Source organism: Saccopteryx bilineata, chromosome 3 (assembly GCF_036850765.1).
Source record: "Saccopteryx bilineata isolate mSacBil1 chromosome 3, mSacBil1_pri_phased_curated, whole genome shotgun sequence".
NCBI classification, from domain to species: domain Eukaryota; kingdom Metazoa; phylum Chordata; class Mammalia; order Chiroptera; family Emballonuridae; genus Saccopteryx; species Saccopteryx bilineata.
The window spans coordinates 67,461,134-67,478,425 of NC_089492.1; the positions used below are offsets into that span (position 1 = coordinate 67,461,134).

At 39.6% G+C, this 17,292-nt stretch overlaps 1 protein-coding gene across 1 annotated transcript in view; it reads right to left on the minus strand.

Moving 5' to 3' along the window:
- Positions 1-17,292, minus strand: part of SLCO5A1 (solute carrier organic anion transporter family member 5A1) — a 154,348-nt gene that overhangs the window by 63,991 nt on the left and 73,065 nt on the right. Inside the window, exon 4 of the mRNA XM_066266281.1 lies at positions 13,874-14,091. Coding sequence (XP_066122378.1) covers positions 13,874-14,091 — 218 coding nt within the window. The remainder of the gene's footprint in view (positions 1-13,873; positions 14,092-17,292) is intronic.

A 17,292-nucleotide genomic window follows, 5' to 3' on the forward strand; every position in this document is an offset into this window, starting at 1 on the left:
GCCATGTGTGCGCTTCAAGCTGTATGTGCAAGTATTTTCATATTCCCATCAATGGGAAGTGTTTGAAATATGGAACAGACATATAATAAAATACTATACAATAATTAAAACTGAAATAAGCTGTATATACTGGCATAAAGAGAACTCCAAGAAATATTAATGAACAAAGCTAACTGCTGCAGAAATATGTGTATGTAAATATATAATATAAATTATATATACATAATTAAGTAAAAAATCAAACAAACCAGAGATATGCAGTATAATATTTATATAGTCAAATGTATATATCTCAATATAATAACACCAAGAAATCCTGTGAATGGAAGTAAGATTGGTAAGGAGGAATAAAAGAAAAATTTTGTTTATATAATTATGTATTTTTTGCATGTTCAGAATGTAAATTAACTCACATTCATGTAATCTTTACATACCTTCCTGGAAAAGGTAAACTGCATTATTTTTTTATAGTTTTATTTAGACAAATAATTTTAATGAGGTGACATTGGTCAACTAGAGCACATAGATTTAGAGAAAACATCTCCAGATCATTTTGACAGTCGATTATGTTGTATACTTATCACCCAAAGTCAAATTGTCCTCCATCCTCTGTCACCTTTCATTTGGTTTTCTTTATGTCCCCCTTCCCACTACCTCTTCTCTCTCTTCCCTTCCCCTCCCCCTGGTAACCACTGTCTTCTTATCTATGTCCATGAGTCTCAATTTTGTGTCCCACCTATGTATGGAATCATACAGTTCTTAGTTTTTTCTGATTTACTTATTTCACTCATTATAATGACATGTATAGTCATCTTAGTTATCAGAACAGTTATGTTATGACATAATAAAATCATTTCATAAAAATTAACCAACAACTGTTGTTAAAGCTATAATGTATAGCTTATTCATAGGAATTTAAAACTTAAGAAGGCAAGACTATTCACTATTATAATTTTTAAATGTAAATTAATTATTTTATATATCTTCATTTAATTATTTAAATTTTAAATTAACATTTTAAAAGAAAAATTAAGATGCAAACTTAATTTTTTTTAACATGGAAAAACATACCAGAAAAAAAATATAATCAAAGTACATCATAAAATTACCCAATGTTCTCTTGTAAACACTGCAAATTAAAATGTCATATCCAAACTTTAAAAATTAGAAAGTTAAGATTTTATATCAACATTTAAAAATTCAGTTATTATATTAAGTTTAGCTGTGACGTTAAAAGCCAATGTGTTGAATCTAAAATAGTTGAGGAAAATATAAGTTATTTTAATCCACAAAGATAATATACACATATGACATGAATATTTTTAAAATCCTATTTATATAAAACTGGTTTTGGCTCTGGCCAGGTAGCTCAGCTGGTTACAGCATCATCCCAATATGCCAAGGTCGCAGCTTCAGTCCCCGGTCAAGACACATACAGGAGTCAATCAATGAATGCATAAATAAGTGGAACAATTTCTCTCTCTATCCCCTTCCTCTCTCTTTCTAAAATCAATAAATTAAAAATAAATTTAACTGGCTTTTCTTTTAGACCAATTTGGTATGATAAAATAACCTTCTCATTTCAAAGGTAATTAAAAACACATGTAATATTTCTCTCTTTTTCATTTAAAAAAATAAAAGCCTGCTATTATTTAAGAAGAATTTAGCAAAAGTTTAGACTTTCAACAACTTTAATTAGCTTCCTTTTTTCTTCCACCTTCCTTTTTCCCCTCTGCTGGGGGCTAACTTTCAGCCTACATGCCCTGCAGGAGTCCGGGGGGCCAGGTCCAGGGTTGTGACTTTGGCTGGTGGGACTGGAAGTGTGTTTACATATAGCGGAAGTAAGCAAATAAGTCTAGACATTGAGAATATGAGGCTTTTTAACTGCCAGAGAAAGGAGTTACGAATATGGAAAGGGGACAGTTAGAAATAAGATTGGAACTGGAAGCATTCATTTAGATTCATGAGATAATAGATAGATAGATAGATAGATAGATAGATAGATAGATAGATAGATAATAATCAATTGATGATAGATGATTGTGTGTGTGTGTGTGTGTGTGTGTATACATACAGGGTGAAGCAGGTTTACAGTTGTGAGCGCATGAAACAGTTCATTCTTATATTATTATTTATTAATTACTGTATTATTTTCCATACAAACAACTATAAACCTACTTTTACCCCACTCTGTATATACATTTCCTAACACTGTCTACTAACAGGGCTTAGAACTAATGACACCCTGGTAGCAGTGAGCCCACTGAGCACCCAGTTCTTAGTTTCTCAATGTCATTTTCCACTAAATGGAACCAGAGCTCCTTGGAGAATTATCTAACTTCAGAGCTGGGGCAGAGAAAATACAAAATGAGCCTGAAAAATCTTGCTTAACGGGAAAGTAAAGAAGTGCTCAAACAATGACAGGATGTGTCAGAGACAAGACAGCATGAAGGATTACCAATGGCTAAATGTGGAACAATGTGAGCTCAACTGACACTAAAAATGGCAAGTGAAAGTTTAATTGGAACAAGATACAGTCAATCCTCATTATTCACAGGTTCAGTATTTGCAAATTCACCCGCTCAGCAGAATTGATTCGTCGTAACTGTAAAATCAACACGAGCAGCACGTGGACTTTCGAGGACATGCACGGGATAGCGAACATGGGAGCCACAGGACGCACATTCTCAGCTGAGGTCGCACAAGGCCCTCTTGTTTCAGCTCTCATACTCTAAACAAGCGCCCTTTTCACAATACATCGTCACATTTTTTGCATTTTTGTGCTTTGGGTGATTTAATTATTTTAAATGTTCTGCCACCCCCAAGCCTGAAGTGCTGGATAGTGTTTCTAAGTGCAAGAGGCTGGGATGTGCCTTACAGAGAAAATGTGTGTTAGATAAGCTCTTTCAGGCAGATGTTAGAGCGCTGCTGGCCATGGGTTTGATGTTAAGGAATCAACAACATGTATTAAGTAGTGTCACTGAACAGAAACACACATAAAGCAAGGTTATGTATTAATGGGTTGGCCATTATGTTGTGACAGGACTCCAGCCCCGGATTTCCCCTAGAGCAGTGCTGCAGTATTGGCTGTTTCCAGTGCTCCTGGCGACCTTATAGGACACAACTTCTGCAAATAACAAGAACCAACTGTATACAAAGTATTTATACATTATTTATTGCTTTATAATTGCAATATATTTATTAACTTTAAAGTGGAAAAACCTGGCAGATACAATCTTATCCAAGTTGACAAAACTTCACCTAACTGGTAACCAGGCAAAAATAATCTGGTGTGGCCTCTGCTACAATGTGCTGAGCACAGCATTGTTTCGGTGGTATGCCTACAAAAGTGCGTAAATCAGGAGGTGACATCATTAAACCCAAGCTGAGTTATATCTGTTAAGTGACTAGCTTGTACTTTAAAGGTCATAAAAGACCAAAAAATAAAATAAAATGATGAGGAACTTATCCACATTGAAAGAGGTGAAAAATATACCAAAACTAAATACATGTAATTCTGGATTGGATCTTGGACATAAAGGGCATTGTTGGGATAAATGGTGACATCTGAAAGGGGCCTGTGGTCTTAGATGACAACACAGGATCAATGCGAATTTCCTGACTTCGATGGCTGCTCTGTGGTCATATAACTGAGTGAGTGTCCTTGTACTTAGGCAACACACGCAGAAGTAGTAGGGGCAATAGAGCACCCTGTCTTTAACTTCTCAGATTGTTCATAATATCAGCAATTGGGGGGTTGGGTGCAAGGCACACAGGAGCTCTGTGTGGTAGTTCTGTGGCTTTTATTTAAATTCAAACTTATTTCAAAAACTCAAAGTTTTAAAGCCTAAGTTAGCAAAGAAGTAGCTAACTCCATCAATTTGCAGCCAGAAACCTATTTTTACACTGCAGGACATGTATATATAAGTTTCTTGGTGTCATTTATAACTATGTCATTGTAAAATCAAAGAAGCAGCAAAAAGTATGATGAAGGAGAGATGAAATCATGGAGGCAATCATCATTTTCTTACATGAAATGTGAAGAAATCCTACAATAAGAGTAAGCTGGTGCTAAAACCACAAGGCTTTTAGTATATGTACAATGGAGTGTAACCACCACCTCTATCTAATTTCAAAATATATATTATATTGTAAGTAATATAAGCATTTATGTTAGGAATGAGGTTGAAATTCATTTTTTTATTTTATACTTTATATTTTTCCATACTTTCTGCATTTTCTATCATAAGCATGTTATTACTTTTATATTCTAAAAATAACCCAAAAAACTACAATATTAAAGCGATGGAACAATATATCATCCTCCAAAAGAAGTCTTCCCTGACTCTCAGGTAGCTGATTTAGACATTCATTCCTCATCTTCTTTCAAGCTTCCTTAGAATATACATTCCTATTTTAAGACATATTTTAATATGTCTATTTTCTCTTCAACCTCCATTTAAGGAGAAGGACTATAACTTTTCATATATGTATCCTGACTTCTAGTTGCTCAATAAAGATACTTATGAAAGAGGAAAAGACATAGAGAAGTTTTCTCAGTGTAGGTACTGCCGGCCATTTGTCTCAATAATTAGAATATTTGGGAACCAGTCTAGTCCTGTCCTAAAAGTCCTACATAATGCCAACTTCTTAAAGTAAAATCTGAGGGAAGTACCACTTGAACAAGTAGATAAAGGTGGCTTAAATGTATAAAGTCAAACATGACAGAAAATTCATATTAAGTATAGACAAAAAGCCCAACAGTAAAAATGAAAACACCAGAGGGGAGGTCATCTTTATTATATGCGGCTTAAGAGTCTGTTAGTCGCCGATAGCTTATTGGTTGCTTGTGTAACTGTACTAGCCAATGGGGTGAAGTTGCTACGTCATTCAAATAGTCCTGCCTTTTGGCATGCCACCTCACAAATTGAGGTTAAAGATTGGAGCAATTATTATGCTGTTAAGAAATCTTAACACCAGAAGGGGTCTTTGCAATGGTACAAGACTAGAGGTTCTCCAATTGAAAAATAATGTCATAATAGCTAAGTCTTTGACTGGCTCCTCTAAAGGTGAAATACATGTCATTCCAAGAATTGATTTGGCTCCATCTCAAACAGGGTTGCCGTTTCAATTGAGACATAGACAATTTTCTGTAAAACTTGCCTTTGCTATGACCATCAATAAGTCTCAGGGCCAAACGCTTAAGTGTGTTGGCATTTTTTTTTACCTGAGCCTGCATTTGGACATGGTCAACTTTATGTTGCCTGTTCAAGAGTTCGTGAAAGAACGGACATAAAATTAAAAATAATTGATGGCCCTCTGCAAGGCGAGCTTAAAAATGATGGAAAGATCTACACAAGAAATGTTGTGTACAAAGAGATCTTTGACATGTGAATTAACATTTTATTATTTAAATCACCTTTATTTATTGAGCTAGCAGTGGCTCTTAAGAAATGTACCGCCAGTGGTTTCCTTCATTGCACTCTACTTTAAGCAATTAAGCAAGTAGAAGGGGGAAACCCCGTGGGGCACTAAGCAAAGGGGTGTCCTCACCGCCTGCCCTGGGTAATTCAGTTTGAATTAGCAGACACCTTTGCACAAATCATTTTAATTACAATTTATAATATCTAGAACAGCGGTCATTTCATATGACCGCCGGGCTTTCTAGTAGTTATATAAAATGTTGGGACACTTATTGACTAATTATAAAGTAACAATGATATGGCCAGAATACAGGGTGCTTTTCAAAGCACATGGGAAGGACCCAAGGCCTCAGTCCCGAGGGTGGGGAGACAGAGGTGAGGTGAAGTGAGGAGGGAACACCGTATGACAATGATAGTCGAGTCAGGCTGGGTGAGAGTCTGCTCTGGCTATAACGCCTAAGCTTTTATATTAATCGCATTTTTTTCTGTATTCCACAGTGTTTTAACATATTAAAATTCTTGCTGGGGAGAGACAGACTACCAATTCTCAGAGATAGCAAGGGCTCAGCTGGGAACGCTGCTTTTCCATGCAAACCCACCAATCCAGAGTCCATAGCCACAGCCACCTACTTGTCTGACTCTCATACACCACGCCAGTATTCCCCCGCCCGAAATCACACGGGGCCAGGTGCCGACAACCAGAGAGCACCCTGCAGCCAGAGCCCACCGGAACTGCTCAGACTAACCAGTCCTGAGCTGTTCACTCTGCCTGCCTCGTCTTCCCCATGGAGACCTCCTGGCACTTCCTCTGTGGCCCTGCGTGGCATGGCGAGACCCTTCTGGAAAGTGTAAGTAATAAATTCATCTTTCAGTGCCATTGTCCTCTCCATGTCATCACTCAGTCACAAATTAAAATTAGAATTCTAGAACCACCTCCTTTAACACCTCTCCCCGAAATCCCAGTATTCCCTTCTTGTCTGAGCACTCAGGGTATTTCTTTCTTCCTTCATCTCTGCTCTTCAAGGGCTTACTCCATGTCTATCTTTAAGCCTTCTGGTGCATTAACAAGTGGGTAGAAACATACCGTCACCCTGCGGTGACACTTCACTCACTCCCCTTGAGAGCATTCCAATTTCTCCCACCCCTCCATAACACACAGACAAAGGCACTCCCTTCTTGCTAATAAAGGAGCGGAAGGCACTAGATGACCCTGGCATGCTACAGTCACCTCTGGGTGAGTGCATGGCACTCCTGAGATACTTACCTGCAGATGGTGGGCAGAAAGGGAAGCCACTGGGGGCCAAAAAACATCATTAGTGGTTGCTGACCACAGCACCATCCTGCTTGTTTAAATTCAGCACTTGTGAGTATTTATATAGATATACATATATATCTTTCTAGGGAGACACTACTCTAATGAGTAACCCTACAGTCAATTTGTACTGAGTATAGAGAAAGTGTTTTCATTTTTAGAACTATTTTGCCAGGCCTGTTCCCATATACCTTTGACCTCATATGCTGTAGATCCAAGTCTAAAGATTTGCCTTTTCACAAGAAAACATGTGCACATCATAATAAATGTAAAAAAGAAATGAAACAATTATAAATAAAGAAGATATAAGTAGAGCAGAACATCAAACCCTGAGAAAGAATTAAACATGCTCATAAGGTCTTTCCAAGGCTTCAAACTTGACTCCAAAGCAAAAAGCTGTATATCCATCATTAGCAGAAACATTCTGATTTCTTTGTGGAAAACAGAGCTTTTACTGTATTCTAGAGCAGTGATTCTCTGCAGTGGGGCCTCCAGATCACCAGTGTCAGTATCACTTGGGACTTGCTAAAAATGCAGGTTCTCAGGCTACACCGCAGGCCACCTGGATCAGACACTCTGGGCCCGCCCAGCACAGCAGCACTCTGGGATTTTTTGGGGTTTTTTTTTTTGTTTGTTTACAGAGACAGAGAGAGAGCCAGAGGTAGGAATAGGCAGGGACAGACAGACAGGAACAGAGAGATGAGAAGCATCAGTCATTAGTTTTTCGTTGCGCATTGCAACACTTTAATTGTTCATTGACTGCTTTCTCATATGTGCCTTGACCACGGGCCTTCAGCAGACCGAGTAACCCCTTGCTCAAGCCAGCGACCTTGGGCTCAAGCTGGTGAGCTTTTGCTCAAACCAGATGAGTCCTCGCTCAAGCTGGCGACCTCAGGGTCTCGAACCTAGGTCTTCCGCATCCCAGTCCAATGCTCTATCCACTGTGCCACCACCCGGTCAGGCAGCACTCTGGGTTTTCAGATGCCCTCATGGTGCTTCCTAGCAGGCTAAGTCTGAGAATTACTGTTTTCAAGCAATCGGGTTTTGTATAAAGGGCACTGAGCCATGCTCCAGTGGCAAACTGGGAAATGCAAGCAGCAGCCTTCAGTAGAAGCTGCAAACATAAAACTAAAGTGAAATTCAGCAAAGGAGCGAAGGCCCTTTGCAAGAGGGCTAACTAGCATGGTCCTGGCACGTGGCTCTTGTTTCTCCTTTGCTGAGTCAAGGACTGACCCTAGCATAATCTGTACTACACTAGTTTTCAAACGCCTATCTGTGGGCCACATGCAATGGTTCTGTATGTTCTTGGGTAACTCAGATTCAAAATTGATCCTTTCTCCTCCTCTTAACTAGTTCCTCTCCCCACTATCTGAAACCCTGATACCGTCCTTGGTACCACTCTTCCTATCATTCCCATATCAGTTGTCACCCCCTATGGATACAATCTCTTCCTTTCCTCCTCATCATTCAACAACTTATTCATCAAATATATGCTGAGTATCTACTAGGTGGTATAGTAAATTCACCAGGGAACATGATGGGCAAAAAAAAAATCTCATGCCTTCACAGAGCTTACTTTCTCATTGCAGAGATAGTAGTGTAAATAAGCAAAATACATAGTATATTAGCTAGTGATGATTGTTGAGGAAAATAAAGGAGGGAAGGAAATAAGCTTTAGAGAGGAGGGTGGAGATTTTTAAATAGGATGATTAAACAAGGTCTCGTTTTGAATTACATCCCAAAGGAAATGAGGGGACCCACAGGAATGGCAAGTGCAAAGGCCCTGAGGTGAGAGTATGCTTGGCATGTTTGAGGAACAGTAATGAGCTCAATATAGTTGAAGCAGAATAACTATTGGGACTGCAAGAAAGAGATGGGTTCAAACAGCTAAGCGGGGGTTAGTTATCATAGCCCTAGTAGGTCCTATTGGGAAGCAACTTTTCTGAGTAAGAAGGAAGACCACAGAAGCTTTGAGCAGAGGAGTGGCAATTTAACAGGATCCTTCAGGCTGTTAAGTCGAAGGCAACTGAAAGGAGCAGAGAGAGGACAGGGAGCCGAGGTTAGTGAGCTTCTATCCTTCCCTTCTCTATTCACCAGAACCATCATCACCTCTCACGTTGGCTCTGTCCACAGCTTCCTACCTGCGCCCCTCCTTCTAGCCCACTCCGTATCCTCCATAATCCGCCTAACGAGGGGCTGCCAAAGGTCCGCTCAGCCCCTCCCACCACCCATCAGAGACAGCTGCAGTTAAAGGCTGAACCTCAAGCTTGCCACACACACTATGGTGCTACCTAACCTTCTGAACCATCTCTCCCAGGCCTCGGCCACACATATCCAACACACCAACCACAGGACACATGCTCAGCACTTTCAAACACATCTGCAGCCTGACCCTCCCTGTCTTTGCCCTCTCTGACAGGAGAGCTCCTACCATTCCCTTGCCACCTCCTGAAATTTGCCCCGTTTTCCACGGTTCGTTGCAAATCCCACCTCTCCCAGGAAACCTTGCCGATGCCTCAGCTACATGTTCCCTCGCCTGCCTTTGAACCTCACACCAATGGGCCTCACTCCTTTGTGGTCTTTATTCATATCTATCTGTACTAGTCCTGTCTCCATCAGGAGACGGCAAGCTCTCGAAGGACAAACCGTGGCTCATTTTCATACCTGCCACGGCACAGAGGACGTACCTTATACAGAGGAAAGAGCTGTTTAATTGAATAATGACAATATAATCCTTTAGTGATCAAAATTCTGTAACTTTCCATAAATCCCTTCAAATCTGTTCATCACCTCAGAGTGACTCTTTTATTTAGTTAGTATTGTAAACACATTACACTCTCAGATACCCAAAGTTTGGCAGACAAAAGCCTGTTATATTATATGCTAATTTATAACACTAAGCAATTAAGCTTAAAAAATTAGAAGTGGACACAAAGATAAAATCATTCTTATGATTAACTGCCACCAAAAGTTTCCCACTTAGGAAGATGAACAGTTAAATTTGGAAGACTACAATGCTGGACCTCCAACCGCAGGAACACTGATCCACTTAAATATTTTAAGTGTTTATTTTTATTGGTAGACTTTTGATGCAATCAATGCTAATCTCTGTATAGGAAGGTGATGCAGACACACTAAAAATCCTACTTTCTCCTTTGCGGTGTTTTAAAACAGTCTTATTCCTGCATAATTTATGATAAGAATCAAGAAACACTGAGTCAGATTTTCCTGATGTCTATCTTTGCAAGGTGGAGGTGGAGTGGAACGCACAGTCCGTTTTCTTCTGGTATTCTCTACGACAGAACTTTCCAAAAGGTTGCCATTCAGAATGGCCTGAGTCGTTTTCTTTCTCAGGAAGTATTAACTTAGCTATCTTTCCACCTCCCTTCTAAGAAGCTAAGATTGGTATCCAAATTTCATATACAAGGTGGGGCAAAAGTAGGTTTACAGTTGTTCATATGGAAAATAATACAATAATTAATAAACAATACAAGAGTAAACTCTGTGTTTCACGTACTCACGACTATAAGCCTACCTTTGCCCTGCCCTGTGTAAAATAAAGACCTAAGGAAGCCCTGCTCCAGCATACAGAACAAGGGAAAAGAGGATCTAGGAATCAAGCTCAGATTTAATTCAAAGAATTTTTTTTTATTCAGTGAGTGGAGGGGAGGCAGAGATAGGCTCCTGCATGCACCCCAACTGGGATCTACCTGGCAAGCCCACTGGGGGATGATGTTGTGTCCATCTGGGGCATTGCTCAGTTGCTCAGCAACAAAGCTCTTCTTAGTGCCTGAGATAGAGGCCATGGAGCCATCCTCAGTGCCCAGGAAAAACTTGCTCTAATCAAGCCATGGTGGGAGGAGGGGAAAAGAGAGAGAGTGAGAAGCAGGAGGGGAGGGGTGGAGAAGCAGATGGGCACTTCTCCTGTGTGCCTTGACCAGGAATCAAACCAGGGACATCCACACGCCAGGCCAATGCTCTACAGCTGAACCAACCAGCCAGGGCTCAGAAGGAAATCTTAATAACCATTCTTTAATTCAAGACTTTCATAATGACACTCAGCTTTGAAATATAACTTATGTCAACAATGAAATGATTCCCATAAATTTGATTTGTTCTTTTGAAAATCAGTTTAAATATTAGACTATATTTAGTCTGGTTTCACTTCCTATAGGTGATAGGTAATAGATACTCTACAGGAAGTCAATATGTGCAAGATAAATATGAATTAACTTTATATATTCTAACTGAACATTATTACAATATTATCCACATCATTTGAATTATTTTTAGCAGAACGTTTTCATTTTATCATCTCATTAAATAAATAGGATTCTTTTTAACAAGAAAAAGTGTCTCTTGAAATTCCGGTCCAGATACAATTAGAGAAGTCAGGACAAGTGGAAGTAATGAAATGAGCCAGCTCTGTCTGAATCAGGAGGTTTAGCTGCAGAAGTGACATCAGTCACCCTCATTAAGGCACAGATGGGGTGAGAAAGTTGAGAGTTTATCAGAAACACTGACAAGAAGATCAGAATGCAAACAGAGTTTATAAACCAACTACCCATCACTGTCAAAAGACTCTTTTTACTCTTGCTTTTAAAAGAAATATCCTGAACTATGAAACTGAGCATAGAAAAGATGGTGGGAAGCAACCCCTCGCTGTACAAGAAGACACCCAATAAAACAGTGTATAGATTCAATTTTTAAAAATAATTTTAGCCTGACCAGGCAGTGGCACAGTGGGTAGAGTGTCAAATTGGGGTGCGGAGGACCCAGGTTTGAAACCCAGACGTCACCAGCTTGAGTGCAGGCTTATCTGGTTTAAGCAAGGCTCACCAGCTTGAGCACAAGGTCGCTGGCTTGAGCAAGGGGTCACTCGGTCTGCTGTAGCTCCCCGGTCAAGGCACATATGAGAAAACAATCAATGAACAACTAAGGTGCCACAACGAAGAATTGATGCTTCTCATCTCTCTCCCTTCCTGTCTGTCTGTCCCTACCTGTCCCTATCTGTCTCTCTCTCTCTCTCTCTCTCTCTCTCTCTCTCTGTCTCTCTCACAGAAATAATCATAATAACCCTGCCCAAGTGCCAATCCAAGGCATATATATGGGAGATCCAGGAAACGCAGGACCAGGAATGTGAACATGATGCTCAGAGGGAGAGGGCAGCTGACAAAGGATGCAGAGGCACACAGAAGAACTGTGTCACCCGGCAGGTGAGGCCGCTGGGTGTTTATCAGCCATTGGTTAAGACTGCTTTGGCAGGTGGAAGACCAGGGTGTTAACTCCTCAGCACTTGAAACTGTCTCAAGCAGGAAGGAGCCCAGCACAGTGTCCCACCTACAAAGTAAGCCTTCAGGCTAGTGCAGGTACTGGCAGGTGGCAGGCCTCCACCATGAAGACAGGAAGGTCCAGAGTGTGGATGGGGCCTTGACAGCACTGTCAATACCGCATTCCCCTGACGATTGCTGTCCCCATCGACAGTCGTTTCAGCTGTTGCTATTTGGTATCAATTTTCTCTCTCTTTTCTCTACTACCCAAGGCAGCATATATTTCACAAGCAGGCCATCTGATTCTAAGCTATAAAACATACAATTTTAGCTTACCTATGCCTTTATTTCTCCCCTTGAGTCTACTTGATACACTCCATAAATTAAGACTGTAAGTCTATTCTTGTATTGTAAATTTTTTAATATCAACCTTGCTCTCAACTACGTTGTAAAAAAAAAAAAAAGAAAAAGAAAATTACTCCTTTAGTAGCAGCCATAATGGTCCATAATAATGGCTTGTTCACAGGTAAGAACTCCGGCCAAAATGGCATCTAGGGAATTGTCTGTGTTATGACAGTAAAAGGAGTCATTTTGGCATCCAAAACCTACATTGTCACCAAATGATGAGGGGTTGGCAAATCTAAAACTTAACAGAAAAGGAGTATGTCCAATGAAATGTCACTTCACTTGCTTTGGACAAATACAGTTGTTAAAAAAAAGTCCAACCTAAACATTCTGTTTCTCAGGCTGCGGGGGTGGTTCCATAACATATTAGTACCTTCCTTCTCTTTTGCTTTATTGTGTATGCTATCCAAGTGAAATGATAAGTGCCTGGGTAAATTTACCTAAAACAGTAAGCACTTGACATATATTATGCTCCATAATTTCATAGAAATCAATTCAGGAAATAGCAGAAACTAATGGCAGTGCAGCCTGGTAGGTTTCTTGGGTGAAAGGGACCATTGCCACTAAGAGATACTGACTGCTGACTGGGCAAAGGTGGGCTGGTTGAGGTTCAGCGCAATTGTTGAGGTTTGAGATGGCTTAATCTAGCTTTAATAAGCTCATTGTTTTTAAGAAGCATAAAATGCAAAAGAAAACAGAGCAGTAGACATCACTGAGACTTTCTGGAGGTTTCCATATTGTGTTTGAAGGCCCGTTCCCGGTTGTCCTTCTCTCTGTCCACTCACAAGCTCTTGGCAGAGCTGCTGTTGAATGAGGTCCCTGTCTAGTGGTAGGTTTTATATTTACGGCAGGATCAAGCCATACTATCAAACCCACCATTCCCCTGACACAACAAACCATCCATTATATAATACAGAAGTATTTTTAAAAATCAGACATCTCTAAATATATTAAATAACATGTATATAAATGATTATCTATAATATATTAAATAATACATAAATGACTATCTATAATATATTGAATAATATATAAATAATTATATATAATATATATTAAACGATATATATGTATAAATGCATCCTTGGATCTAAATCAGTGCTTCTCAAGCTATGTGTGGAAAAGAATCATTTTATTATTATTATTATTATTATTATTATTATTTCCAGTCTATCATGTATTGAGACTTTTTCAAAATCTATTCAAGATGAATCATTAGAAGACAAATGCTTTAAAAAACATACAAAATATAAGCCCAATTTTTTATTGTTACTATTAGGTTGAACAGGCATAAAATGGCTCCGTCAAATTTCTTTAAAAGTTTTGCAACATTTCCTCTCAATTTCAAGACTTACGGTGTCTCAGACCAGTACCAGCTGTGGCCAGCACTGGCCCAAGACCACAGTCTCAGTCACACCAACCTAAAGGACCATGCACATGTTTATTCAAAAGACATACTTTACCTCTAACATTCTTTCCAAATCCCATAGAAGACACTTTTTTGTCCACTTGCTCATTATTGTTCGATTTCTCCTTTATAACATCATCGTCACTAACAGCATCAGCAGCAAATTTTTTCTTTTTCTTTTTCTTGTGTCGAGGCGGAAGCTTTTTTGGAAAAGTAAACATTGGGAATATCACAAGAAACATTGCAACGGCACAAAGGAGGAATCCACTCCACCTAAAAAATTGGGAAATGTGAATAGCATTTATGGCTTTAACAAAGTAGAAGATTTTGGTGATAAAATTATCCAGAAAATACTTTTGACTCTCATCAACTAGAAGGCAGCAGGAAGTTGAGAAAACCAAAGAAATATAGAAATCCTCCCTTTCTGTGGTATAAATGGGAAATCTACCCAATAATTACACTCATGTTATAATGAACATTACAATAAGCAACCTGACAAGAATTTCATTCAAATATTTTTAAGCACATATGTGTTAATTTTGCTACAATGTGTATTTTACAATAAATCAATAACTCAAAACTTTAATTAAAAAATAATACAGAATCTATAGCATACTTTGTGGACCACTACAGACACCTTTTTCTTAGAAGAAAACCATTACTATCTTGTGTAAAATATATTTTAAATTGCTGATGGCACTCAAATATTTTCTGCAAGTATTTAAGAATATATTGAACGTTCTTAGTTGACCCTCACCATACTTAGCCTTGATGGCCACCAAAGACATTTCATTTGATCCTTTACTTCAAGAATTACAATCTAGCGGTGAGCAAGCTAAAAATAGGTCTCCAAGAAATGCAAGAATGTATACAATTAAATGTTAGATCACATTGTATAGAGCACAAATCCTATCAAAGTTCAGAGAGAAGAAATGTGTGTCAGAAAGATTCTTAGGAGAAGTACAGTGTGTCCGTAAAATCATGGTGCACTTTTGACTGGTCACAGAAAAGCAACAAAAGACAATAGAAATGTGAAATCTGCACCAAATAAAAGGAAAACTCTCCCAGTTTCATACCTATTCAGTGCAGTTCGATGTGGGCTCACACACAGATTTTTTAGGGCTCCTTAGGTAGCTATCCCGTATAGCCTCTACAGACTTGTCACTGATGGCCTACCAGAACAGGGTTTCTCCACCAAACTGCCAGTTTCCTTCAACTGCTTATCCCACCAAGTAATGTTATTCCTATGTGGTGGCGCTTCGTTATAAACGCGCCGATATCACATTGCACTTTGGTCAGGGATTCGAATTTAGCGAGCCACAGAACACATTGAACTTTCCTCTGTACCATCCACATCTCGACTGGCTGTATACACGGTGTTACGTCATCATCTGAGCATGCACACATGCTGCAACATCATCCTACAGAAACTGGGAGGGTTTTCCTTTTATTTGGTACAGATTTCACATTTCTATCATCTTTTGTTGCTTTCCTGTGACCGGTCAAAAGTGCACCGTGACTTTACGGACACACTGTAGAACTTGAGTGCTGTAGAATCAGACTCATCTGAGGTTGCTATGCTGCAGAAGTTAGGGAGCAAATACAAAGAGTAGAACTCAGCCTCTAGCTGGCAGTAGAGCTCTGTGTTCATGGCCTTGGGCTTCTTGCCTGCATAATTCCCCAGGGGCAATTTCTCAGTCCCCTTTCAACCTTTTCTTACTACCTAACAGAGTTACCACTTTCTAATTAAGCCTCCTCAACTCCAACCTCTAAAATTAAAGCTTCTAAGTTCATGAATGCTCTGACTCTGTCCTCTGTATCAACATCACATCAGCTGTAACTGGAATGCAAGCAGCATTCTAAGCATGAATGTTGGGTTCGAGCCAGTAAGAATATAGATCAATTGCAAAATGAAAATTTTTTTATAAAAGTAGTGTTTCAATTACAGTACTGTTAGCTGCTAAAGGTCACAGATTAGCTGAGAGAATCATTCCTGAAACCAGTCATTAACAATCCAATGTGCTATTTTCAAACATATTTAAAGTTATATTAAATAAAGATTTTCTGACAATCAGAAAGCAGATTTTGAGAAGATTGTTCAGGATAGACGTAGCAATCTCAATTATTCAGAATATAATTATGAGCCCAGTGTCTGATGCAGATTAGGTACTGAAAAACTCTCTCGAATAAATACACTGAATGAGATAAGCTTTTAAAAAATAAAGTCACCTGTCTGCAGGGAACATAGTTACTATAATATCTGACCCTTTAGTCTTTGGCTGCTCACAAGGCCCTTCTGACCTAGCCCTGCCTGTAAACTTTCTTGAACCTCTTCTGCAAACATGACATTCAGTCTTCTCTGCTTTCAGTTCCCTAGACCTCTCGTGCTCTCTCACAAGAGGGCAGGCGTAGTGTAAGGGACAGTTCCTGAGCTGTGGCTTGAGGAAGACCGGGGTTTTTATCCTGTCTTTACCACTTCCTAGCTCTAAGAGCCTAGGGAACTTATTTTGCTTCTCTGAACCCATTTTCTCAACTGCAAGGGAGGGGGGAATAATAACTATTTTGGAGTCATCAAAATCAATAAGACAATATACAATACGAACCTAATAAAATGCCTGGCCCAACAGCAATCAATTCACAGCAGTCCATTTTGTCTGTTTGTATGTGCTCAGGCTCCCTCACCCCCAGCCGGAGCCACTGACTTAAAACTGTATGCAGACATTAAAGATACAGTCATAGTGACTCAAAGTGAAAGTAAACATAGAAGAAGAGAAAGAATTACAGTGAATAAGCAATAAGATAAAAGTTTGGGGACATTTCTAAGCAGAGCAAAGCAGCCCACCTTCTTCAACGGTCTACAGTAACAAATCATCATTAACACTTGATATAATGATGGTACTAATGAGCCCTCGGAGAAAAGCTGAGCAAGACAAGGACATGTGTTTTTATGAACTATTTCTCAGGCTGTTCACTTACAGAGTCGGGTAAGTATATCCCAGCTCTCACTGCCTCTGACACTTTGGGCAAGTTATTCAAATCGCTGAGCATCAGTTTCCTCATTGGCAAAATGGGCATAATATTAGTGACTACATATGGTTGTTACAGGCTTAAACAAAAGTGTGTGTAAAGCTCTTAGTATAATGCTTGACACACAGAGAGTACTCAATAAATGTTACCGTTATTCATTCATTCTTTCCCTCACTCTTTCTGCATGTATTTATTGAAAACTACATCATTCTGCTAGGTGTGATATAAAATAACATTATCTTAAATAACTGTCTTTGGCCCTGGCCGGTTGGCTCAGTGGTAGAGCGTCAGCCTGGCGTGCAGGAGTCCCGGGTTCGATTCCCGGCCAGGGCACACAGAAGAAGCACCCATCTGCTTCTCCTCCCCTCCCCCTCTCCTTCCTCTCTGTCTCTCTCTTCCCCTCCCGCAGCCAAGGCTCCATTGGAGCAAGGTTTGTCCGGGCGCTGA